Genomic DNA, 25,810 nt, shown 5'->3' on the forward strand with positions numbered 1-25,810 from the left:
ACAGGATTGGAAGCCATCCACAGAAGCCCGAATCCGATGGAAACTCTTCTCATGACGGTGTCTGGTTACTGAGTTCTTCTCGGACCAGTTCTGCCAACACTCTCCTCTCCAGCTGCTTGTCAGTCAACTCCCCTCCGGGCTTCAGTAACTCTTTCATGACGACTCCAGGCTTCAATTCGCCCTGCGTAGAGCCCTTGAGCGTCTCTATGGTCGATTGCACCATCTTTCTCATCTCTTGCGGATCCATCATCCGAACCGAGGACGTCAACTCGTCCACCACGGCCATCTCCTTCTCTTGCTTCTCCACCAGATCGGGCCTTTTTGCTTCTTGGGCCTCCTTTGCCGCCGCTTCGGAAGCAGATTTTCGCTTTCGTAGCAGAGCAAGAACCTGCATATCGGTTTTAATCGGGGTAGGTCCACTGGCGGCTTGATTGATCTCGGAGATGGTGGCGCGTAAAACGCTTAATCTACCTATTTCTCAGCCCCCAAAAAACATCAGATATTGTCTCTTGTCAGACGCCTCTCACCTCGCAGTGTCCTTCGCTCGCATGGCAGCTTTCAAATCATTCTTAATCTTGGTCAGAAGAGGAGTCGCAGGAGCCACGGTCGATGCGGAAGACGTCCATCGTAAACCCGAGGCGGAACTTCGGTGCATGCATCGGAGACAGACCGGTGGTTCAGCAAGAAGCCATAGTCTCGATGTGCGTGTAGTCGTCATTTCTAGCAACTGCGTGACCAGCATCGGCGGCTTCAATGATGGTGAAGAATTTGAAGCTCCCCCCCCCCCAAAAAAAAGTTCCAGGCCTGTTCCTGGATCTAAACTCGATTTGGGGGCGGACTTCAGTCTAAAACATTTTCTTAGCGCGTCTGCGGTCCACATTCGAAGTAACTGTCTATTGAACATTGTTTTTGGGTGCTGAAGACCGGCGTAGGGTGCGCGTATTTGGGACGGGACCTTCTATTTCTCTTCTGTCCCGCGCTCAGCGGCGCCGTCTTTGTTGATGCATTTTCTCAAATAATTTCACCCTACGTTCATGCGCGCCCGATATCCTAAACCATGACCTCTCTTGTCCCCCCGACACCGGCACGACCGGTGCCGGGAGTATGGCCTCAGACGCCAGCTGCGCGACCGAGTATTCCTGCACCTTCATTTCAGTCACCAGGAACGGCCTTTTCCCATCCTTCTCTCCTACCGAATCCCTCTTCGTCGTCGAGCCTCACCACCACGAGACCGGTAGAACCTCCGGCGCAAACCTCGATCCGGCAGCCAGAATCGTTGGAACCGTTAGAAAGAGCCGCGCGCGCCGTTAATGAGGCCCTGACGAATGAGTCAAGGTTCCCCGAGGTGGATGGCTATTTGTCCCAGGGCTATTCCGCCGACTACGACATACAATCTTCAACGACATGGGCGCCCTTTCAAAAAGCCAGTGTTTACAAAATCCCCGACGAAATCTTCGAACAGTACAATAACGCGCAATTGTCCACTAGCATGGGACTGTTTGCGGAATTGAGGCATGCGTGGACCACCATTGACAATGCCTTGTACATGTGGGATTACACTTCTTCCAAACCCGAGCTGCTTGGGTTTGAGGGACAACCGCACAGCATTCTTGCTGTGAAATTGGCAGTGCCTCGTGCAGGCGTCTTCCTATCCCACATTAAGCACGTCATTATTCTGGCCACGACTTCGGATATCTTCATGTTGGGATTGGGACCGGACCCGAGTCCGGGCGCGTCAGACACGTTATCGCTCTTCCAGACCGGCATGTCAGTTTCGGTCAAGGGTCTCGATATCAGCGTTATAGCATGCTCATCGAAGACGGGAAGGATCTTTTTTGGTGGTCGAACCGAGAATGAAATTTACGAACTCACCTATCAGCAAGAAGATCGATGGTTTTCGAGTCGCTGTTCAAAGATTTGTCACACGAGCGGTGCCGCCAAATCTTTGACATGGACATTCGGCAGCTTCGCTGGCGGCCCGAAGGAGTATGTGGAGCAGATCGTGGTGGATGACAGCCGAGACCTGCTGTACACTCTTTCTTCTGCTTCCAATATTCGAGTCTTTCACGTCAAGCCCGACGGGGGACTTCCCCTTCTTATCACGAAACCGGCCAACGAAATATATGCCAACATTGGTCACATCATCACACAGAACGAATCCCTCAACGTTCGGGTCCAGATTGTGTCCATATCACCCATTCCCGCGGCAGAAGCGTCCCGATATCATCTCATGGCCACGACAGCAACCGGTTATCGGATCTACCTCAGCGCCACGAGTTCGGGCTATTGGCCAACCTCCAAGTCGGGGGCGCCCATCAGTATGCAGGCACAGCACGTCAAAATACCACCCATGACCTCGAGTCCCGGAATGTCGTCCATCCTGGGGGTGCCAGAACCATCAAATAGCATCCATCAACCTATCAAGACCCTGACAACGACCAGACTTGCCGCCAGATATTCACCGGGATATTTCTTTTGCTTCACCGCAAGAGATGCCAATGCGACAACGGACCAATTATTTATTTCAGCTCCGGACGCTGCGCGCCTGTCGAGACCGGCCGAAGCTGGTCAACTAAATCGCACCGCCGAATCTGCAATCTGGCTGTCCTTAGGTAGTCGAGCCGAAGATATAGGCCTCGTGATTCCATATTCTGCGCCCACGTCCACTGCGATTGGATATGGGAATGATTTGGCCGTCCAGTTCGACAAGCCCATTCCAGAAGTGGCCATTTTGACCAATACTGGCATCCATATTATACGGAGGCGACGCTTGGTCGATATCTTGGCCGCTCTCAGCAGGCAAGGGGGAGGTTCAGAAGGCTTCCAAAATGAGGTGAACAACTTGATTCGGGCCTATGGAAGGACTGAAACCCTGGCAACGGCCCTTGCCGTGGCTTGTGGTCAAGGAGTTGAAGTGACCAAGGATGCACATTCCGTGCGGGTCAACGACCCTGACGTCCTTGAACTCGCCCGAAAGACATTTATCGAATATGGTGGCAAACCTAGTATCAACCAAAATTCGATCACCGATAAGTCTGTCCCATTGATTGATGCGGTTCGTCCGTCGCCTCGGCACGCCGCCATTGCCCTTTATCTTTCTCGGCTGCTCAGGTCAACCTGGAAGAGTGTAATAGCAGTTGAATCGACATCCGCTGCCGGATATCAGATCCATCCGGCCGTTCCCCTGAAGAAGCTGAGGGATGTGCAAGAATCCCTGTCTGCACTTCAACGGTTTTTCAAGACCAATAAGAGCTTTATCAAGGGGCTGAGTGGACCGGACGATTTGTCGAGCACCAGTACCAAAGACGATGAAATTGCCCTGAAGGGAGAGCATCGCGCGCTTCATTCGCTGGTCAAATTTACCTCAGACACCATCGAAGGCCTCTCATTCATTCTCGTACTTTTCGAGGAAAAGGTGGCTGAAATCCTCCCACTTCTTCCCGAGGCTTCGCGACCACAGATGCTGAAACTGACATTCGAAGAACTCTTCACGACGAAGAAGGGCTACGAACTGGCCAAGGAACTTGTCAAGGCGATTGTTAATCGCAATATTGCCAAAGGTTCCAACGTCGAGACCGTCGCCGAAGCGCTCAGAAGAAAGTGTGGAAGTTTCTGCAGTGCAGATGACGTTGTGATTTTTAAGGCACAAGAACAACTGAAACGGGCCGCCGAAGCGGGAGGCAACGTTGAATTCTCCCGGAACCTGTTGAACGAAAGCCTGAAGCTTTTTGAACAAGTGGCCCACAGTCTTCCCAGTGACTACTTAGAATCAGCCGTCAAGCAATATACCCAGCTCCAATTCTTTGCGGGAGCCATTCAGTTGGTGCTCCGGGTGGCCCATGAGAAGGACAGAGCCAACGAAGCGCTTTCTTGGATGGCTGAAGGTCGACCCGAATCGGATGTACGACAGACGAAATTCGACCTCAGAAGTCGATGTTATGATCTCATCCACGAAGTGATCATCGCCGTGGATAAAAGCACCGAGCAAGGCCCCAGCTTTGTGGACGGACGACCAACCGTTGCGGCTACCAGGAGAAATGAAGCGTATGATGTGATCAGCCGGTCCACAGATGAAGCGTTCTTGACGAATCTGTACGACTGGTATCTTCAGCAAGGATGGGACGACAGACTTCTGGCAACCGATTCGTCATTTATTGTCACCTACTTACAACGCAAATCGTCCGAGAACATCCATTATGCAGATTTGCTTTGGAGATATTATGGACAGACCAATCAATTTGCGGAAGCAGCCAAGATTCAATGGCAGCTGGCCCGAAGCTCTTTTCCTCTCTCGCTGGAGAAAAGAATTGAGTACTTGAGTCGGGCCAGGGCAAATGCGTCGACCTACACTCCCGGAGGCAATCGAAAGTCAAAGCAACAATTACTCAAAGAAATCTCCGATTTACTCGATATTGCCATGATTCAAGACGAGATCCTTCAACGTCTGAGAGATGATCCTCGGCTGGGACCTGACCGACGGCAGGAAGTGCTGGGTCAAGTCAACGGTGCGATCCTAGATATCAACACACTGTTCAACAACTATGCAGACAATGCCGGCTATTACGACCTTTGTCTCCTAATCTATCAAGTCGCCGATCATCGAGATTCGTCGCAAATCAAGCAAACCTGGCAACAATTATTGCAAGCTGTGCACGACAAAACTGAAGAAGAGAAACAAATCCAGCCTTTCGAAGCCATCGCCGAAGAAGTTCGAAGTTTAGGCAGTAAACTGCGAGTATCTGAAGCGACATTCCCCGTTCAGACGCTGTTGCCGATCTTGGAGAAATATTCCTTTGAGCATCAACGCTCTGTCGCGCCTCCACATTGGGTGGTGGATATCTTTCTTGACCTCGAAATTGCTTACGAGCAGCTTTTTGAGGTCTTGGAAATGATGTTTTTCTCTGGCGATTCTCCGTTCATTGGTTCCAACCGAAAATACATTGTATCAGAGTTGGTCTACGTCGTCGGCAAATGGTTCCACGACTCCATGAGAGCGGGATCGGTGGTTTTCGGCAGTGAGGTTGGGGCACTCCGGGTTCAAGAAATCATGCAAACACTATTACAGCAGGGACGAGCAGCGGGACTGGATGATGAGACCACCCAGGTTTGTCGGGCGGTGGTGGGAAAGATAAGCCAGCTTCTGGGATGAATGAATGGGCGAGTTCCCAAAAAGAATAGCGACACCCTTCAGGCGAGATGCTCTGACATCCATTCTCCTTGCCTGCCTTTCGACCGTTCGAGAACGGGCATTGAGTCTCTTATTTGAGCGGAGAGATATCAAAGAGTGCTGAATGATACTGGGGAAACATATCTTTTGGACAGTTAGATCGTACACCACCTGCCGAGTGCCTCCATGCCCTAGGTGGAGTTTCAGGTTGATTGATACCTGAGAACAAATGACTGGTGCTTTTACTCGAGAACCAGTATGAGAACGTCATTTCGTTTCTATGTCGTTGGCGCTTCGGCAAGAAATATGAATAAAATGCAGGCATACGTAGATGGAGCAGAGCTTGAGCCTGACGATTTGACCTTCCGATTCGTCGACTCACAACTTCGCTCGTTCGACGGACCCTCTTGAATTCTCAAACTCACGAACAACGAGGTGAAAACAACTCCTCGGGACCTCGCTCGCAAACTCCATTGCCTTTTTTCCTCCTCGATCTGAATCACTCCATCGTCGGCTGTTTGCTAGGAGAAGAAAGGGGAAAGTAACAACATGGCCCAGATCCGGCGTCCTCTGTCCACGAGGAAACTCGATATTTTGTATCTAATTTTCTTCCTCATGCATGTCCCTGTTATGCTCTGTGAGTTCAGCCTCTCTTTCAGACATCTCCCGGTTATACTCCATCGCAGAATACCACTACCCATTGCATTTTGGGACGGTCATGATTCTGGGATGAACAGGATGGAACAGTGCACCTCAGAGGTGTGAGGGCTACCCTCATCAAATAGAACACGACAACAAAGAAAAAGGGGGAGGAGCCTTTCATACTCGACGCTGCCTTGAGAAGATCAAATCTCGATTAGAGTATTCAGCCATTGTGACTATCCCCTATCATTCTCCTTCCCCCGACCAAATGCAGCTTTCCTCTTCTCTTCCGCCCCAAATTCCTATCGACCATTCTGATACGTTGCTTGGGACTTGGCTCAGTCATCGATCTCGGGCCCCTGGAACCGCGTTCCCTCCAACCCCAACTCTCTCATACCCTCCGCAACTACTACATCACCCGCTTCAACGATCGATTCTTCACAGCCCCACCCGCCTGGTTTACGGCATACATGTACCTCGAAGCCCTGTACCATCTCCCACTGAGTCTGTGGATGATTTATGCGATTCCGATAGGTGCGTAAGAACTCATTTACTTGCCTCCCCCAAACCCAAATCCCCCTTCCCTCTCCCCCGAAGCAGTGTTCGTGCGGCCAAGTTGGGACTAGGATTGAGATTGGAGTTGAAAAATTAGCCTGGCCTGGCCTGGTACGTCATCAATCATCGAAAATGCCTTTTGTCTTGGTTTGGTCTGGATTGTTCTTCTCGCTAACATGGTTGAATTTTGGGTGGGGATAGATCATGTCCTTGTTCCGTTACATCTTCTTCTCTTCGCGCTCGAGACGGCAATTACTACGTTGACGTGCGTGGTTGACACGGCTAGTTGGCCTGGGTATACTGCTGAGCAAAAAGGGGATTTATGTGGGCTTTATGTCCCGTATTTAGCTGTTGGTACGTCTGCGCCACGTCTTTCTCTCGGGCTCTTTCTGTCGCCTCCCTCTCTCTCCTTTTCGCTTCAGAAGCAAATCCGAGAAGTGGAGCCAGCAAATACATACACAGAAAGGGATGGGATCCAGGAGCAACCAAACCCAGAAGAACTTTGGAAGTGTTGATACAATGCTAACTCCATTGTTTGTATAGCATGTCTCATGGGAATTGATTCTTTCATCCGCGTTGCGAAGCAGATTCAACAAAGCAGCCAGAACTTGAAAGCGAAGGACGATTAAGTGAAATTCTCCTCCGCATGTGCCGGTCAAGTCGGGACCTTGAGCACGCGTGGATCGAGGTGGCAGTAGAAAAACTATTCGGAGCTCAAAGAAGACATGGATGGGGCTTTGGGATATAGATATAACAAGGGAAAAGCCTCCACGAAGCCGCTATCCTCCTTTCGCACAGTGGAAGAATCCAAGTCGGGTCGAGTCGAATGGCTCATAGAATCAGTACCAACCGCTGGCTTTAGATTCAATCGTGTGTTGGTCGTCTATGTAGACGGACACCTTACCTGGTTCCTTCCTAAGGGATCACAGATCTCAGTCCACCTCAACGGGTGCAGTGCACCTCAACTCCTGGCGCCATGCATGACCTATGTTTGTGTCGCCATTCGCTTGGGCTTGTCTAGTCTTTCATCCACACACTGCCAGAGCATTCATCTTCATAATATCAAGGTTTTCACTCCCAGTCCCCGGCTTATGGTTGCTGCCAAATGCCTCACATCTACTCTTCCGCCAAAGTCTGACCCTCCCTCAACCCTTCGACTTTCAATTCCTCGCCCATAGCTCTGCGGTAGATGTCTCGTACATTCTCGGTGACGGTTTCAAAGTGACTTGACGCGTCAAAGCTGTTGGAGATGAAGATTTGATCATTCACTCCGCTCTCGAGAGGCTGATACAGTGGGATTGGGGAGCCCATGAATTTCTCTTCGATTCGGCCTAGTCGTTCCAATCCAGGAGCGAGTTCAAGATGGTGGTTGGCAGAGGTCTCAGCAATGGTCGACACGATCGCAATGTAATAGCCCCTGGGACAAACGTTGTGGGCGGATGACACCATGGCGATGTAGATGTCGTGCTTGCGTCCGACCTGTGATTGTGGGATGATGAGTTGGAGGGAGTCGGTGTCTCCAGTCTTGTCGAGGGGATGGTTGAGAATGCAAATCGCCTTGAGCAAGTGACCGACAATCTGGACTTTGCCGGGGAAGTACGATGGGTCACCCAAAATCATTTTGGTCTTCGTGGTGAACTTCATTCCTTCCCCTTCTTCGCCACGCTCTTTCATTGTCGCTTTGATACCGCTGGCTTTACCGTTTTCATACAAGAACTCGTCGACGGAGGTGTTGAGCATGTACGTGCCTCCATAAATGGCGGAAAGACGGGCAAAGCCTTGTGGTAGTTCACCCAAACCGTAGAGGGGGTAGATATACGGAGATTTTCCGTAGCGAGCCATGGAATTGGCATAAAGACGGATTCTCTCAATTGTTTCCTTTGCCATTCCGGGAGTGCTGATATATTCATCGGTCGAGTAAAGGGCCATTGAATGACCGATGAAATCTCGGGTGGTTGCTTCTAGACCAAATTTGTCGTAGACATCTTTCATCGTGCATTGATTGAGATTCATTCCTGCCATGCGAATGTGGTGTTAGCGTCTCTCCCCAATTCCGATCCCATCTGCGACTTGCGTGCTGGAAACTACCCACCGTTGTGAGTGGACGGGTCGCTCTCTTCAAAAGCACCCACCCATTCCAAGAACTTCTTCGCCCGTCTCTTTTCAAATAGGCCCATCAAGGGTGAACTGAGGGCTTCAGCAGCAGTGGACGGAACCTTGGCCACCGTGGCCCTGGGTCCTGACCCCTGTTGTACAAAGCTGCCTGCGATCTGCTTGAACTCGAGGTATCGAGTGACGTCGGTCGAAACGAGGATATTGGTAAGCTCGCCATTGGCCATGAGGAGTTTCGGCACGAGATCGACGTTCCAGTCGTTAATTCGCCCGTACTTCTTCCACGGTTCTTCTCCTTCTCGAAAGTTGCCATATTTCTTGAACAACTGTGACAGTGTGTTAGCACACGTTCCTGCTCTTTTGGTGGTCCGCCCCGCATACGGTCTCGATATTCACGGACGCCGCCTCTCTGTACTTCTGCGTCAGCACATTATTGCATCTCCCACTTTCTCTTCAAGGCTGCCGTCTCGTACCCGCCGTAGTGATCATTTCGGTCAATGTGGAGGACTTTCTTGCCTTTCACGGAAAGGACACTGTTGAATCCCAATCAGTACGACATCCCCGGAAAATTTGCTCGGGGAATCATACCCAGAAAGCACACATTCCGTCAATCCTACAGATCGAAGTCCGAGTCAACAAGGTGGGGTAGGATGACAGTCTGGTGGGTTCATACCTGTGCCGAGGACAATAACATCATATTCAGGGGCGATCTCATCCATGTTGGAAGGTAAAAAGAGTGTTGTATGTTCTGAGACTGCTATCAAACGGCTCGTGGGAAGACGACAGCAAAGGGCAATAGGTCGGTGAATGAGGGCATGCCGTGCAGGGAGGAAGTCACGTTGGCAAGACTGCACTTGATACCACAATACTTCTCCCTAACGGAGGTCAGCCTTGTGGCCAATATCCTGGCTGAAGGAACGTTCACAGAAGATAGAATGATGTCTTTTAACAATTGCATTTCTCAAATGTTCAGTGGCTGGCTCAATGAAAGAAATGTGACAGCCCCGAAATCTCGATCTCAAGATGCAGTTTTCGCCGCGGCAGTCTTCTTCATCCGCTCCCTCGAGATTGTAATCTGCTCGGTCAACCTCCACGGGTAGTCAAACTTGTCCATGAAAATTTCGCACAGCTAGGAAAGAAACACATGTTAGATTACCGCACTGAGCCTAAAAGAAACGAGGAGAAGAAGCGGCCACTGACCTGGATTCTGTCACCACTTCCAAAATCTTCGTCATTCAGCACCGCTTCCAACTCTTCAACTGTCTTGGATGCTCGGCTCGTTGCCTTGACTCCGGTATCTTCCCTTGCTCCAAAGAACTCGAGCATCTTCTGGTGATCCCACAACATGCTCACGTCGTTGTAGCCCTGCTCGGGTCCATGGATTGCTCTTTCGATAGAATAACCGTTGTTATTGATGACGAAAATGATTGGCTTGAAACCATATCTAATGTATGAACCGATCTCCTGGACGGTCATTTGAAGGCTTCCTTCGCCTACGATCAGAATCACACGACCGGGATATTTCATCTCCTTTGCGGCAATGAGGGCTCCCAGGCAGGCTCCAACGGTGTACCCGATTGATGACCAGAACGTCTGTGTGATATACTTGATGTCAGGCGGGAAAATGGCGTCCGGCATACCAAACTGTGCCGTGCCAGATTCGGCCAGGACAATATCATTCTTCTTCAAAAACCGGCCGATGCGCTGCCAGACAAAAGATTGTTTAATTTCTCCAGATATGGTATTGTGCGTCAATGGGACCTCCAGTTTCGACCGGTTATATGACCGGGGAAGACCATATTTCTGCGGCTCGGCCTCGAGCGCGGCCACAAGGCGCTTGAGGACGGGCAGGAAGTGGAAGCCCTCGAATTTTTCGCCCTTAATTTGGCAGAAATCATGACCAAGTCGGACCAGATTTTTGTCTTTGATATTTCGCGTGAAGCCGCCCGTGTTCGAATCTGACAGTAGCGGTCCAATATTTATGACCAGGTCTGAGCTTTCGATTCTATCCGCCACGCCCGGGAAAGACACTCAACGTTCATTAGCCACGGTCACAATAACACAGGACAGGGCTTTACCTGCACCGTTGTAGAGCCCGTTGTAGTATGGTGTGGTCTCGTCGATAACGCCTTTCGACAAAGGTGTAGAGTAACTCTCAAAGTGGGTAACCTCGGCCAGTTTTTGAGTCAAAGTCTGTCCACCGTGGCGAATTGCGAGAACGTCGGCCACGATCACAGGCTCCGAGGCTTTTTCAATGAAGGAGAGCACGGTGCTCACAATCCGATCTTCCCTCTGGTTGTCTGGGTTATGGACCGTGGTCTCCAGAGGCATCTCTAGTCGATTAGCGTCCAGGGGGACAGACACCACATCAGCCGGCACATAAATATAGGTCGGTAGTCGGCTTTGGGCGCAAGCAGTGATGGCTCGATCAATGTCCTCTGCCATCGATTTCTCCTCCATCAAATAGGCGTAGGTTTTTCGGATCGGAGCAGCCATTTGGATATATCTCGCATGGTCCATGTTGGGCTCCATGGTATGATGCAGCATGGCTCTACTTTCCTGCACTAAAGTCATGTTATACTGGGTTCGGCCAAAGAGCTCGACTCCCCCAAAAGAGGGGGTGCGTGAACGTTCTTACAGGTCCTTGCTGGCATGCCAACAATGTGAATCATTCCTGCATGCTCCGCATATGCTCCTGCCACGCCGTTCATGGCTGACAATTCTCCCACGGCATAAGTCGTCACTAGGGCGGCTGGGGAGCCCTTGATTCGGGTATAGCCATCCGCGGCATATGCGCCGTTGAGTTCATTGCAGCAGCCTACCCATTTCAAGCCTGGAACTTTATAGATCTCATCGAGAAGGGTGACTGATCGAATCATAAGTCAAGAATCAGACACATCACAATTGAAAATGATATAAACTCACGATTGAAGTCTCCAGGGACACCTAGAATGTGTTCTGTCCCGAGTCCTTTGATCCTTCTGAAGAGGTATTGGCCCAAAGGGACTGTTGTCGCGGACATGATGAGTTAGTGAATCTGCCCTGTCAATTTATCAAAGCATGGAACGAGAAAGGTCGTAGCCCTTTAACAGGAGACGAATGCAGCCGCAATGTACTGTAAAGATCGACCGAGGCAAATGCCGCTTATTCACGGGCTGGCAACCATGCGCTTATTTTGGGGGGGTCCCTCGACCACAGAGGTGAAGGCCACATCTTCCACGGTCTCCTTGACGTCTCAACGCCGCTTTCGGACGGCCGCTGGCTGTTGGCAGAGAACAAGATCGAAGAAATCTGTGGATGAACACCCCGGCGAAAAGTTTGTTTCAACTGATTTGGAATTCATCACACCGACTAGTAAGGACAATGTTCATCCCCTTCCACCTCTCCTTTTTCCCCCTCACTCCGTCTATCAGAAGACTAAGGAAAGATTTTGTCTTCTCGGTTCCGTTCTCAAGGGAAGCCAATTCCCCCGTCAACACCAATAAGTTGTCCGGTAATGTAGCTGGCTCCTGGACTTGCCATGAACAAAACCGTTTCGGCCACTTCCCAGATGGTACCCTCTCTCTTGATATGCTGATTATTCCTCAACCTAGTTGCGATGGGCGAACCTTCTAGCGACAGATCCGTCGCGATGGGGCCTGGTGCCACGACATTAATAGTAATGCCCTGAGGACCCAATTCTTCGGACATGGCAATCGTCATGGCATTGAGTGCGCCCTTTGACGCGCCGTATACTGGCAACATCAGTGATCCCAGTCGAGCAATAACGCTACCAATGTTGATGATACGCCCACCTGCTCTCATGTAGGGAAGGGCGGCTTGTATGAGCATAAACGGACCACGGACGTTGACGTGGAGGATGTTGTCCCAATCCTCGAATTTGACAGACTTGATTCCTTCGGCGTTGAGAGCAGCTGATCCGGCATTGTTGATTATAATGTCAATCGTGTCGGTCGCGAATGACGTGAGAGCCGCATCCACGAGTACTCTTCCGAACTCTGCTGAGGACGCATCGGCGCTGACCGCGGCAGCCCGGACACCCAAGCTCTTAATTTGGGCTACCACCTCTTCTGCTTTGGCAGCAGAGCTGTTGTAGTGAATGAGGACCTAGGAATCATCAGGCCTTTCCAGAATGCACATGGATCACTCAACTTACATTGGCGCCTTGTTCAGCAAGTGCCATTGCAGATGCTGCTCCGATGCCATTGGGCTTTCCTGCACCAGTAACGATAGCCGTTTTGCCTTTGAGAAATTGAGGGCCCATTTCCGTCTAACTGACGCTTTGAAGAGCGACGGTGAAATTTTACGGAGATCTTTTTGAAGGTGCTGGTTTCCTGGGAACTTGGGGTTGGTGAAACCATTGATTCTCAGAAAGAATTCTGACGAGTCTTTTTTTACATTGCCGGAGACACCTTCAGGGCCAGGAACACGTCCAGCCTCCGAATGATCCGCTGACAAAATTTGAATCCGCTTCTTATAGGCCGGAACCATTCTATCTTCTCGCTTTGAAATCATACGGTCCATCAGGAGACGCTCCTATTGTTCTCAAATCTGAACTGATGACTGATCTTACAGACGACCGGTTAGATAGTGCCAAAAGGCTGTAAGACGAGCAGCCGAGTCGATAAGAGCAGGCCCCATCAAGTCCAATTGCGGTCCAGAGCTGCCGCAAATGGGAGGGCTCTATCTCATAATAGGAAGTACAACCCCGGGTCGACTCTATCTCCCCATAGCCAGCTGCTTCCTGACTGGGAGTTCAAAATGAATTTGCTCAAACTCTAAATTCGTGCGTCGATAATTCGTCAAGAAAAGTTTAGACTCTTCTGCTAGTGATGCAATAGACCATCCACCGAGACCCATTTTGACCCATCCCGACAGAACCGTGGAAAATACTCTCGCAGCTTCCGTACGAAGGCTGTGCTAGTAATGACCGATTGGTTCGCTCGCTCGGCGATATGCATCCTCGGCGAGCGAGGCTTTGGTCCTCGCATTAAGGAAGAAGAGAAGCAAACGGCCCCGGCACCACCAAAACTTGACTTCAGGGACCTTGATGCCATCTTACCAATTGTCAAAGAGTCTTCAGTTTGGTGGACAGTATGATATGACAATACTGATATCACCAATTGAGTTCGCCTCCCAGAGAAGCAGGGCATTCGAAACAATGACTCTTAGAGGACGACTCCATTACATTCCGGAATCTCAACTACTGTCCAACCTCCCGGTTTATGAGTGACGGAAGGTAGGAACGACAGGAAGGTGGCCCTCCAGCATTGGATACTGTTTTTCGCTTGAAGAAATGCTCTTTGAAAACATTTTTGCTCTGAGTCTCGCAGAAGTCACCGTGGAAATACACTGTTGACGGCTTTCGGGACAGTGCAACGACGTGCAAATAAAATGCGTTCTGTTCTCCTCATAGGCGCGACGGGCCTTGTCACAAACCGGGTTCTGACAAGTATATAAGCTAAGAGGTCCAAGTTTCTGTCATGAAATGACAGGATTCTTAGTCTTTTTGGGCGATCCCCAACGGGACTGTGGATCTCTTCCTGACAGGCCTTATAGGATGTTGGTTGTACATTGAATAGTTCTGATCCGGCAGTTAACTCATTCTTCTAGCTCACTTAGCTGTGGATCTCAAAAGAGCGCACCCAGACTGGCCTTTGATAGTCTTTGTATGGAACACATCCGACGACGAATACTGAAGTCCACGATCGGTGCCGAACGAATGTCCATGGGACATTCTCCGAAACCAACCTCGTGTGCACCTTGAGCAAAGAGCACGACATCATTATCAATGCCGCAACTTCCTTCAACGGCGATTTGCTGAAAAAAAAAAAAAAAAAAATATCTCGGGGATAGAAGGACTAGCCCGTTCTAAGGGTACCCTTATCCATCTCAGTGACGCTGGGAATTTCATCGATAAAGAGACAAGTGGGCACGTTAATCCTGGCAGCAGAGTCTGGAATATATGCGTCGCATACCCTGGCATCCTCTGCTTCGAAGGTATGTGTACCAACGTTGATGACAGGATGACGACGAAGAGGATACTATGTGTATCAGGCCGGATATGTTCAACGGTCCAACTGAATGTGCTCTATGCAGCCGTGGTCTTATCTTGATATATGGCTATTAATCAGCGCGCATACAGAGTGCTTGCAGCAGGCGTCCAAAAAAAATTTATTACTTACATTGTGTGCCGGGCCGTCACCTGTGGGATAAATACCGGACCCGTCCAAAAATTTGGGTGTTGTGAACAATATTCCCACATCGAATGTCACTTCTCACGGGTTCGTTCCCTATGTTGGTGATGAAAGCGCCGTTGCGAGCACGGTATGTCGTTAAATCTCTGTTGCTTGCTGCTGAAACCTGACGCGAACAGGTCCATGTGACGGACGCTGTTCCCTTCATCACGAAGATAATCGGCATCGCAGAGGCAGAGGAGCCCAAAGGCGGCCCATACTCCCGATCCTATATCCTCCATGGTGAAGGAGTTAGCTGGAAAGATTTAGGATCGGCTCTGGGAAAATTCTGTACGCCAAGGGCGTCATACCTTCACCAGGGCCCAAAAGTGTGCCAATTTTGGTGAAGCTTCGAGAAGATCTGGCGTCGTATACCTTTTTTCTAGGTAGGGAGTAGAATGGGGAAAAGTAGCCACAAATGAGCGGGGAGGCAGTGTAGGCGTTTCGAGTTCACCGTTTGGTGCTACAGTCTGTTCCATACTCATTCATGAGAGGTTGACTGACAGAAACAGGACTGAGAGACTCCGTGGCCGTCGTGGCACGTCGCTACAGTGGTTCTGATCGTGGAAGCCCGGACGCAAAATGGCTCCGGGGTCCGCAAGTGTAGGTCCAGTCTGACGTAATAACAGGGTGTTTTCGCACTTCCCAAAGAGGCCAAGTCTTCCACCAGAATATGGCTATACGGTGGTGAAATAGATCCGTACTAACCGAGTTTGGCAAGACGCTTTGCTAACACCAATGGGCTCACCATTTCACCGACTGTTTACGAAGGAATGATTAATTCAATCATGAGCTACACGAGTCTCAGCCTTCTGCGTTTCCACCCCGGACCCTCGACAAAAGCTATTTGATCCTAACAGCTCTCCCTGGCTCGTGTGTCCAAAACCTCCATGATGTCCATACCAAACAAAGCCTTGGTCCAGTGTGACAACGATGATGAGTTCCTTGAGTCAGGATAAGCCCCAAGTGCCATGGGACCTCTCACAGAGTCGTCCCATAGTCCACGATCTCCCATGCGAGGTGTGCAGGAAACGGAAAGTCCGATGTTCAAAAACGGAGCCCTGTTCCGGCTGCCAACGATCCGGCTTCCAGTGTAAATGTGAAGAGACAAGCCGTCTGGTGAGCCGACGAACTTCTCAGTCAATCGACTCATCTCTAGCTAGGAGGGTAGCTAAGCTCGAAGAAATTGTACACAATACGCGACCATCCGCAGAGCAGGGAAAACCACCCGAACGGCGCCAGCCCAGCCAAGAGGGAGGACGTCCAATGGAAAAGATGATTCAGAATATCCTTCACAAGTTTGAATCTCAAGAGCGTGGAGGCTCCTTGGGAGGCAAACTGGTCTTTGACAGAGACAGATCTCGGTACCTCCATAAGAGTTTTTGGGCCGCCATGTATGATGAGGTAGGTATGTCCCGTCAGAAATGTGGCCATTCTCATCACACTGGAATTACTCTACCTGTTCCAGATTGGAGACTTAAAGTTCACCCTGCAAGAGGAACCCAAGCCACCGGAGGATCTATATCTTCCAAGTTTTCCGCTTCGGTCACCACCAAGCCGTGCCCACCCTCCAATCCTGGAGAGGGATTTCTTGATTCGACAAGGTGGATCCATTTATACGAATTCTACACAAGCCAACGGTTCTCCTGGAAGTGAATCATTTCCGGCGTGGCATCATCGCAGATGCGGACCATTTTGAATGCGGTCTCTTCGCCATTTACGCCCTTGGATGGCTGTCTTTGTGTCCCACGGTGGTTGAGTATCGACCGCACGAGTCGAAAAAGACCCTGCTCTGTAGATTCCAAAGCTATGTGGAACAAGGCCTGAGTCAAATGAAATCTCACCACGTCTCAGTCGATATCCACTCTCCGAACATTCTTGTTGTACATTGTGAGTTTGCAGGTTTGCCTTCTACAGCCGAATCAGGGCTTCTAATTGGACTCGTGAGACTTTCCTCCTCTGGACCGGCGACATTCTTCGTGCTCGTGCCTTGTTGGCCATGGCGCTCGCAATGGCACGACGAATGGGTCTCAATCGAGACGGTATCCACTTCTCACTCTCTCCCTGGCAAACGGAACTGCGGCGACGACTATGGAATCACATGTTGCTTCTCGACGCTTGGTGCGTGGAACACCAGGGACTGCAGTCAATAGCCCAAGACAGCGGCGCGGACACACAAGTGCCTCAAAAATTCTGATGACTCCACCTGGGACACGTCCGAGTTTGCATCATCACGCCCCGACGTACAAACCAGATTCACAGACATGACGTTGGCTTTGGTCCAATATGAGATCGGAAGTCTGACTACTTTCGTCCTCAATCACCCTTATACAAACACAATGACAGTGAGATCTCATTTGGATTTCCAGTCTGAGATCTTGCGACGAGCCCGAAACCGTCTCGAAACAATTTACCTGAGGAACTTGGATCAAAATGACATTCTTCAACGGCTGACACGGGATATTTGCGAACATGCATTCAGAAGGATCAGGTTGATGCAACTCCAGCCCATTCTGAATGCGAAAGGATGCGATGATCGTGAAAGAGCGGGGTTAGAAGCGACGTGAGTAATTCTTTCCTCTCGTTTAAACCATCGACGCATTCTGACTTGACTGTGTGCAGACTCTACCGGTTGGCAATTGACTACTGCAAAACCTCCCAAAGGCTGGCCACTGTTTACGCACCACACAACCTCGACTGGGTCCTTTTTATGGCATTCGGTAGCGATCATGCTTTCTATGGTGCTCCGTCACGAAGCTCTCAGCCACACCGCAGAAGCACGAGCTGCAAGTCAACGGATCACACACCTCTTTTAGAATCGCTCGTCGTTCGAATCCCTCGAGGGCAACGACAACCTGTGGGAACCCCTGCACAAACTACGCGCCGAGCTGGCTGCCAGAGAGGGTAGCGCGGTTGCAGTCTCGGGGATTGAGCAGACCGCTGCGGATTTGGTCTCTATGACTTCCACGGTGATTGACCCTGAACTATTCGGAATTGTAGGTGAATCCTCGATGAGCATATTTGAGGATTGGCGGAGTGGACACTGTGAATTTTGAGGACTACGAGTAGGAACCATTCTCGAGCTGTGTAGAGAGGTTGAAAAGGCCGTTGACCATGAACCGGACAATTTATAGATTTGGCATGGTGTTGTTGGATGAACCCCCTTCCTCAACGATATTGTAACTATACAGCTTATGATACCCCCCACATATTCCTGCTCGATGCACTAAGGTTTTCGACTCCCAGGAAGACCACCAGCCTAGAAAGGCAGAGATCACACGTTTCGGCCAGAATAAAACTCTTCTTACGGGGGTGATACGGGCGCGGCGGCCATCTGCGAGGAGGTTGGTTTTCCTTCCACAGTCGGAAAGTCTTCGAAATCAAGCACATCATCTTCTTCTCTTTCCTCCGAGCGCAGAATATCCCTAATTGGCCGTTGTTTGATCATGACATGAGCTTCTTCATAGGACATTTGTCGGTCTGCAAGGACTTCGCGGATCAAATACATGGTTTTCCGAATCTGCAATGCACAGCTCTTAGTACACGCTCTCGTCGGGAGTGAGGATGGGAAACACGTGAGACCACCTCGATCTCAGATCACGTTCCAGTAGATGATTTCATGGCTACAAGGATTAAGCGGTCTTTGAAGCACTCATCTCGGCGAGTGAAAGGATGGGGTTCATCATAGGGGAGAGAAACATGAGAAGCTTTGTGGGATGAAACTTACCGTCTCAACCCGGTCTTCACTTTCTGCCGCTCCATAACCTGCTCTGACGCGCTGCCTTTCCTTTTCTCTGGTAAGAGTTCTGTTTTGCTCTTTTATACACACCCAGTAAAGCGCGTGTAAATCTTCAAAGGATTTGGCACATAATTCCTGGTATGTCCACGGCCGGCCTGGTACTCGAATCAGCTACAGCACACTGGGAAACAAAGGTGCAGAAAACATACCGTGACTGGACTCCTCGTCCGGTGGCATCATTGGTTGCCTTGCTTCATTGAAGAAGCCCCAAAGCCCGTGGTTCTTCGTGTCCAGATACTCAGGGTCGGTTGTTCTGTGGTCCCTGGCCACGGGGACCGGTAGAGTATATTTCCACAAGCCTCTCATGTTTCTCGGACCTGTACGACGGATGGCAGATACGCCACGTTGTTTATTTCTATCCCCTATGGGTCTCTGAGAATGCGGTTTACTCGCATATGTTCTCGAACATGAGGCCGTAGCTGCGACAGTGGTAGGTCGGGCGAAAGCTGGGGCGAGGAAAACCGGTACCGTGGTCGTCGAGGGGTGAGAGAAGGTCCGGGACAGAGATGCCATATGGAGTGCTGATGGGATATTCCTTGACAGCAGGAATGATCAGGGCACGAGTTGGATGCTGGTGATGGAAAAAGCTGTTGGGGGCTGCAAATCCGTCCTGGTTGCCGATTTTGATTGATGCTCGCCGCACCTTCCGTTTCGAGTGTGGACAATAGTTACTTAACCCGATTGGGGAAGCGTAAACAACCCGTTGGGGGTATTTGCGACCAGCAGGTCACAACTTTGCGTCTGTGATTGACTTCTGATTGACGACCCCGTCCACGCCCTCGTGTCATATTGTTGAGAATCCGGCAAAGGTGCGCGAACCAGTACCATGAAGATCATCGAACTCGTCATCGATGGGTATGTGATTGACCTCATTCGCTTCGTAGAGGATCACCACTGATGGAACATCGATAGCTTCAAGTCCTATAGCCAGAGAACGGTCATTTCTGGCTGGGACCAAAGTTTCAATGCCGTTACCGGACTCAACGGGTCTGGAAAGTCCAACATTCTCGATTCCATCTGCTTCGTCCTCGGAATTACGAACATGTCGACCGTTCGAGCGCAAAATCTCCAAGATCTCATCTACAAACGCGGTCAAGCGGGCGTGACGAAAGCCAGTGTGACCATTGTATTCGACAACAGCGACAAAAGCACCAGTCCGATCGGTTTTGAAGAGTATGGGCAAATCAGCGTGACTAGACAAATTGTCATGGGTGGGACGAGCAAATATCTCATCAATGGCCACCGGGCGCAGCAGACAACCGTGCAAAATCTCTTTCAAAGTGTCGGGCTGAATATCAACAACCCCAACTTCATCATCATGCAGGGGCGAATCACCAAGGTGTTGAATATGAAAGCAGCTGAAATTCTGGCCATGATCGAAGAAGCGGCGGGAACCCGCATGTTTGAGGACAGGAAGGAAAAAGCCGTCAAGACGATGGCCAAGAAAGAGATGAAAGTGGTAGAGATTGAAGGGCTCCTCAGAGAAGAAATCGAACCCAAGTTGGACAAACTTCGAGGCGAGAAGCGAGCATGGCTGGACTATCAAAAAACACAGAGCGAACTGGAACGTCTGACTCGAGTCGTCGTTGCGGCCGACTACGTTCGAGCCGGAGAAAAGATGAAGAGCGCGTCTGAAGAGCACGACGCAAAACGAGCCAAAGTCCAACATTTAGAGGAGAATGCTGTTAAGCTGAAACGCGAAATGGAGAACCTCGAGGAAGACGCGCAGAGGGTTAGAGCAGTTCGGGAGAAGGAGATGCGTAAGGGGGGCCGCTTCCAATCGATAGAAGCTCAAGTGAAGGAATTCAGTCATGAGCTGGTACGACTGGCAACTGTGCTCGACTTGAAGCAGTCAAGTGTGGTGGAAGAAGAGCAGAAGAAGAAAGAAATCGCCAAAAATGTCAAGAACCTTGAAAAGCAAGTCAGTGACAAAACGGCCAACCTGGAAAAGCTTCAGTCACGATGGGACAGCGCAAAGTCGGACCATGAAGCCCAAAACCTGGAAGTGGAGAAAAAGGAAGAGCTCCTTTCGACGTTGCAAACTGGTGTCACGTCGCGAGAGGGCCAGGAAAGCGGTTATCAAGGACAATTACAGGAAGCGCGCAACCGACTGACCGCAGCTGGTACTGAACAAGAACAAGCCAAGTTGAAAATCTCGCATCTCGAAAAAAAGATCAAAGAGGACGAACCCCGCGCCAAAAAGGCACGAGAAGAGAATGCCGACCTCCTGAAGGGCCTTGAGGTTCTTCGTCGTCAAGCTCAGACACTGGAGAACGAATTGCAACAGTCGGGCTTCGAAGCTGGCCGAGAGGAAAACATGCGGGAGCGGGAAGCTTCACTGCGGAAGACCGTCCAGGCGCTAACACGAGAGGCCGATGAACTGAAGCGCAAAGTGGCCAACGTCGATTTCCACTTTAGCGATCCTTCTCCCAACTTTGATCGGTCGAAGGTCAAAGGCCTCGTTGCCCAACTCTTCACGCTGGACAAGGACAAATCCATTGCCGGCACCGCTCTCGAAATCTGTGCGGGCGGCCGGCTGTACAATGTCGTGGTTGACACAGCCGAGATAGGTACACAACTGCTGCAGAACGGAAAGTTGAAAAAGAGAGTGACCATTATTCCGTTAAACAAGATCTCCGCTTTCAGAGCATCGGCCGAAAAGGTTGGGGCGGCACAACGAATAGCACCAGGTAAAGTCGACCTTGCACTCTCACTGATCGGATACGATCATGAAGTTTCGGCAGCGATGGACTATGTCTTTGGTACCACCTTGATCTGTCAGGATGCGGAAACCGCGAAGAGGGTCACCTTCGATCCCGCGGTCCGACTCAAGAGTGTGACTCTCGACGGAGATGTCTATGATCCGTCTGGTACACTCTCGGGAGGCAGTTCCCCGAATTCCAGTGGCGTCCTCGTCATCCTGCAAAAGCTGAATGAAGTAACGAAGGAGCTTCGGCAAAATCAAGCGGAACTCCAGCAACTTCAAGACACCATGAAGAAGGAACAGAGCGAATTAGCCAACATCAAGACCGTCAAACAAGAGTTGGACCTCAAAACACACGAAATCAAACTCGCGGAAGAACAAATCTCGGGAAATTCATCGTCGTCCATTATCCGAGCGATCGAAGAGATGAAGGCATCCATTGCTCAACTCAAGGAAGACATGTCCAATGCAAAGACCAGACAAGCAGAAGCGGCCAAAGATGTCAAGCGAATCGAGAAGGACATGGAAGACTTCAGCAAGAACAAAGACAGTAAGCTCCAGGAGCTTGACAAGTCACTCACCGAGTTGAAGAAGTCACTCAGCACGACCTCGGCCGCCATCAAGTCACTGCAGAAGGAACTGCAAGATACCCGGATCGACTGCGAGCAGGCGGAGAGTGATCTGAGTGCGGCCCAGGAGCAGCTTGCGGAGGCGGACCATGCCATCGACACGCAGAAGAATGAGCTTCAAGCGCTTCGAGAGGAAGAAGCCGGCGTCAAGAGCAGACACGAGATGGGCCAAGCCGAACTGGCGGATGAACAGGCAAAGCTGACAGGATTCGATGATGAACTACGCGAACTGGAACAAACCAAATCCAAAAAGTCCAAGCAGATAACCGAGGAAGCACTCGAAGCTCAGAAACTCGGACACGCCGTGGAGAAGGCTCAAAAAGACGCTCAAGCAGCCGCACAGTTTGTCGCAGCACTGGAAAAGGAACATGACTGGATTGAGGACAACAAGGACCAGTTTGGACGGGCGGGCACCCCTTACGATTTCCAGGGCAAGAATTTGGCCGAGAGTCGAGCGACATTGAAGAACGTCACTGAAGTTTTCCAAGGCATGAAGAAAAAGATCAACCCCAAGGTTATGCCCATGATCGATAGTGTCGAGAAGAAAGAGGCCAGCCTGAAGAATATGTTGCGGACGGTCATCAGAGACAAGAAGAAGATCGAAGAGACCATCAGCACGCTTGATGACTATAAAAAGGAGGCTCTTTTGAAGACGTGGCGCAAAGTGACGGAAGACTTTGGAAACATTTTCTCCGATCTCTTGCCGGGAAACAACACGGCGAAGCTGGTGCCTTTGGATGACAACATTGACCGAATTCAAGAAGGATTGGAGGTCAAGGTCTGTTTGGGAAAGATTTGGAAACAGAGTCTCACAGAACTCTCCGGTGGCCAAAGGTATGTTGGCGGTCATGCTCCCTTTCACGCACGTTCCTGACCTCAGAACTAGATCTCTGATTGCTCTGTCTCTCATTCTGGCGCTATTGCAGTTCAAGCCAGCCCCCATGTACATTCTGGACGAAGTGGATGCCGCTCTGGATCTCTCGCATACCCAGAACATTGGCCGCATTATCAAGACCCGATTCAAAGGATCACAATTCATCGTCGTCAGTCTCAAAGATGGCATGTTCCAGAATGCAAACCGCGTCTTCAGGACCAGGTTCAGCGAGGGGACGAGTGTGGTTTCCGTCATGACACCGGGAGAACTGAAGGGATGATTTGTTCGTCGTCAAACCTGGTTGGGGGGGGTTCTCCAGAGGGAAGCATTATCCCGATATCAATCTTGATATATGTCTTTGGTTCGGCTGGATGGGACTTGAATGAGCCCATGACATGATGAAAGCATATGGCTGTGAGAGATGGCGTTTTAGTTGATCTCGACGGTCGAAGGCGAACCCGGCGTCGGGTCAAGAATTGGCGATACCTTGGTCCATATCGATTCTTCCGTATTTGGCTCTCTCGGCTCTTTCAGCTCTTTCCCAGGCTGTCGGCCACCTCTTCCACCACGCCCTTGATGCCGGATATCTCGTGCGCAAATCTTCCCAAAAACAAACCGTCCACCCACTTCCCCAAACCATTCGCGCCGTTCGTTTTCCCACTCCAGAGTCCCGGGCCCGCGCTCCCGCCGTAAACGACTTTGACCTCACCCGACCGGTCCCGCACGGCGGTCCTGGCGACCTCACGAATCGCCTCCACCACAGGCCCAACATAGTCGACACCAGCCGGCTGAGCAGCTCCAATAGCCCAGACCGGCTCATAGGCGAAAATGACCGGGGCATCTTTCGGAACGGCCTTCAGCAAGGTCTCGATCTGCGTCTTCAACTGACCCACCGCCACGCCGACGGCCAGACTCATTGGACCTTGGAGATTCGGCCGTTCAAGCTCGCCGATGCACACGAGCGGGATCATGCCCAATGCACACACAGCAGCTGCTCGAGCCGCGGACGACTCGTCAGTCTCGCCGAGCAGTCTTCGCCGCTCAGCATGGTTCAATTCCACGATCGAGCAGCCCAGTTCTTTTAGGGCGGGCGGGACGATTTCCCCGGTAAACGCACCGTAGGTGCTGGATGCATATGCGGTTTGGGCACCCAAGTAAATGGGCCATGAAGAGGGGTTGATGTCGTTGCTTAGACTTGTCGTACGCGAGCCCTGGAGAGCCGGGTTGGGGTCGGAGGGAGGAGCTGGGTATTTGGCGGCCAAAATCTGCGCGCATGGATAGATGGTCAAAAAGTCTGGAATAAGGCCGAATTGGATTTCGGACCGGTGCGCCTCGAGTAAGGGTAATATGCCATTGTGCTGATCAAGGATGGACGTCAAGTATTTTACGGTGCGGGAGGGGGAGAAGTAGGCTTTGGTCGAGGTCAGAATTAATTTGGAGGGGAGCCGTGGGTATGTTGCTGACGACATCATGACCGGTGAGCTTGCGATCCGGTCTGGACTTCTCCACGATCAATGAATGGAAAAGACATTTCGCTGAGCAATAGGCATTCATAGCTAATATCCTCCCTCTAACATGACCTCATCCACTCACAGCGCAATGGTCCGGTGCGGTCTTCTCAACCAGCCAACAAGAACCGGGTAAACATCTGGCCGGGATGTCCCATTCGAGCAATCCCGCGCAGGAATTGGAGAACCGAATCGCCACTACGACATAGAAAAGTGACGCCAGATGCAATGCCGGCACGGACACGGCACCGACGAACAACGACCCTCCCATCTCGAAAAAGGATCATCAACGACAAACGTCGAGTTCCCAAACAAGGAGAATAAACCAAAAGATCAAAAATTGACCTGCAAATATGGCTACCAACGGAGCAACAACCCAAACTCCCCTCCGCGTCGTCGTCGGCAGCGACAACGCCGGACACGCCTACAAGACCGCCTTGAAAGAAGTCCTCAAGAAACACTCCGGCGTCACACAAGTCATGGACGTCGGAGTCGTCGACGCAGACGATCCAACTGCTTATCCGCATTTAGCTGTTGATGCTTGCAAGAAGATCAAAGCTGGAGAGGTAAGAAAGACATATACGTAAATCCCCATTCCCCTTTGCCCTGACATGCCTCCCCTGTGAAAGGACAGCTCCGGACAATAACACCGACCGATTAAACCCTTCTTCCCTAACCTCCCCCGTTTCTTGTACGCGAAGAAAAGGATATAAACTGAGATGCTTCCTGGTGATGCGTTTTAGGCCGACCGAGCCCTTCTCATTTGCGGGACCGGCCTGGGCGTTGCCATCTCTGCGAACAAAGTCGAAGGTATCCGCGCCGTGACTGCACACGACCCCTACAGCGTCGAGCGCAGCGTCCTCTCAAACAACGCGCAAGTCCTATGTTTCGGACAACGAGTTATCGGGCTCGAACTCGCGAAGAAATTGGTCGACGAATGGGTGGAATTGCGATTCGATGAGCAGTCCGCATCGGCCGAAAAGGTCGCGCATATCACTAAATATGAAGAGCAATTTGGGGAGTGGTGAAAAGGACACATGACGCAACGAAGAGAAAACCGCTTCCAAACACAGCAAAAGGAAATGGGAGTAGTGGGTTGATTCGATGATGATGTAGCATTGACTTATGAATGGCTGGCGGTCATATATGATATGGTGTGACTCATGGGGAGTGAACGACACGCGGGCCGGAATTTTGTACATATGATTTGTTCCAGTCGGCGTATGCGATAGCAACACCTTCTATCATATAGTCTCTTCATGCACGCCCACACCATACGTCCCACATCCTCGAACTCGACCGTCTTTGCTTTTGACCACTCGCCCGTATTTAGGATGTCTCGGACACATGGACTGCTGGGGAGGTGGTCGGGCATCGTCAAATCAAATTGTTCCGTGGTAGAGCCTCCGGTGAATGGACTCTTTTCTCCCCTTCCTTTGGCCCTGATCTTTTGCCCTTGATCGGATTCTCCTCCCCGGTCGAGTCCGGCCAATTTGACACCATACCAATCTCGGGTCAAGATATTCTTGCAGTGTTCGCTCCTGGTACACTCCGATTTCATTCCACCTGCCGTCGGTCTACGGC

At 50.9% G+C, this 25,810-nt stretch overlaps 9 protein-coding genes across 9 annotated transcripts; 3 read left to right on the forward strand and 6 right to left on the reverse strand.

Annotated features, from left to right (window-relative positions):
- Positions 1-49: 49 nt before the first annotated feature.
- Positions 50-718, reverse strand: Z518_08575 (uncharacterized protein; the record flags this gene model as incomplete). Its single annotated transcript, XM_013414315.1, has 2 exons — positions 50-467; positions 528-718. The coding sequence occupies 2 exons, from the start codon at positions 716-718 to the stop codon at positions 50-52; spliced, it is 609 nt and encodes a 202-aa protein (XP_013269769.1).
- A 339-nt stretch (positions 719-1,057) lies between these two features.
- Z518_08576 (uncharacterized protein) lies at positions 1,058-5,149 on the forward strand (the record flags this gene model as incomplete). The annotated part of the gene is made up of 1 exon (XM_013414316.1): positions 1,058-5,149. The coding sequence occupies one exon, from the start codon at positions 1,058-1,060 to the stop codon at positions 5,147-5,149; it is 4,092 nt and encodes a 1,363-aa protein (XP_013269770.1).
- A 2,331-nt stretch (positions 5,150-7,480) lies between these two features.
- Positions 7,481-9,195, reverse strand: Z518_08577 (uncharacterized protein; the record flags this gene model as incomplete). Its single annotated transcript, XM_013414317.1, has 6 exons — positions 7,481-8,379; positions 8,457-8,802; positions 8,858-8,885; positions 8,950-9,009; positions 9,065-9,089; positions 9,150-9,195. The coding sequence occupies 6 exons, from the start codon at positions 9,193-9,195 to the stop codon at positions 7,481-7,483; spliced, it is 1,404 nt and encodes a 467-aa protein (XP_013269771.1).
- A 299-nt stretch (positions 9,196-9,494) lies between these two features.
- Z518_08578 (uncharacterized protein) lies at positions 9,495-11,498 on the reverse strand (the record flags this gene model as incomplete). The annotated part of the gene is made up of 5 exons (XM_013414318.1): positions 9,495-9,605; positions 9,677-10,506; positions 10,555-11,040; positions 11,115-11,342; positions 11,402-11,498. The coding sequence occupies 5 exons, from the start codon at positions 11,496-11,498 to the stop codon at positions 9,495-9,497; spliced, it is 1,752 nt and encodes a 583-aa protein (XP_013269772.1).
- A 428-nt stretch (positions 11,499-11,926) lies between these two features.
- Z518_08579 (uncharacterized protein) lies at positions 11,927-12,740 on the reverse strand (the record flags this gene model as incomplete). Its single annotated transcript, XM_013414319.1, has 2 exons — positions 11,927-12,583; positions 12,633-12,740. The coding sequence occupies 2 exons, from the start codon at positions 12,738-12,740 to the stop codon at positions 11,927-11,929; spliced, it is 765 nt and encodes a 254-aa protein (XP_013269773.1).
- A 5,276-nt stretch (positions 12,741-18,016) lies between these two features.
- On the reverse strand, positions 18,017-19,024 carry Z518_08580 (uncharacterized protein; the record flags this gene model as incomplete). Its single annotated transcript, XM_013414320.1, has 3 exons — positions 18,017-18,232; positions 18,440-18,606; positions 18,661-19,024. The coding sequence occupies 3 exons, from the start codon at positions 19,022-19,024 to the stop codon at positions 18,017-18,019; spliced, it is 747 nt and encodes a 248-aa protein (XP_013269774.1).
- Positions 19,025-19,337: 313 nt separating this feature from the next.
- Positions 19,338-22,998, forward strand: Z518_08581 (uncharacterized protein; the record flags this gene model as incomplete). Its single annotated transcript, XM_013414321.1, has 3 exons — positions 19,338-19,366; positions 19,424-22,678; positions 22,731-22,998. 3 exons carry the CDS (start codon positions 19,338-19,340, stop codon positions 22,996-22,998), a joined length of 3,552 nt encoding a protein of 1,183 aa, XP_013269775.1.
- A 250-nt stretch (positions 22,999-23,248) lies between these two features.
- Z518_08582 (uncharacterized protein) lies at positions 23,249-24,187 on the reverse strand (the record flags this gene model as incomplete). The annotated part of the gene is made up of 1 exon (XM_013414322.1): positions 23,249-24,187. One exon carries the CDS (start codon positions 24,185-24,187, stop codon positions 23,249-23,251), a length of 939 nt encoding a protein of 312 aa, XP_013269776.1.
- Positions 24,188-24,579: 392 nt separating this feature from the next.
- On the forward strand, positions 24,580-25,254 carry Z518_08583 (ribose 5-phosphate isomerase; the record flags this gene model as incomplete). Its single annotated transcript, XM_013414323.1, has 2 exons — positions 24,580-24,792; positions 24,970-25,254. The coding sequence occupies 2 exons, from the start codon at positions 24,580-24,582 to the stop codon at positions 25,252-25,254; spliced, it is 498 nt and encodes a 165-aa protein (XP_013269777.1).
- Positions 25,255-25,810: the final 556 nt, after the last annotated feature.

This window comes from Rhinocladiella mackenziei, assembly GCF_000835555.1.
Source record: "Rhinocladiella mackenziei CBS 650.93 unplaced genomic scaffold supercont1.6, whole genome shotgun sequence".
In the NCBI taxonomy this organism is placed as follows: domain Eukaryota; kingdom Fungi; phylum Ascomycota; class Eurotiomycetes; order Chaetothyriales; family Herpotrichiellaceae; genus Rhinocladiella; species Rhinocladiella mackenziei.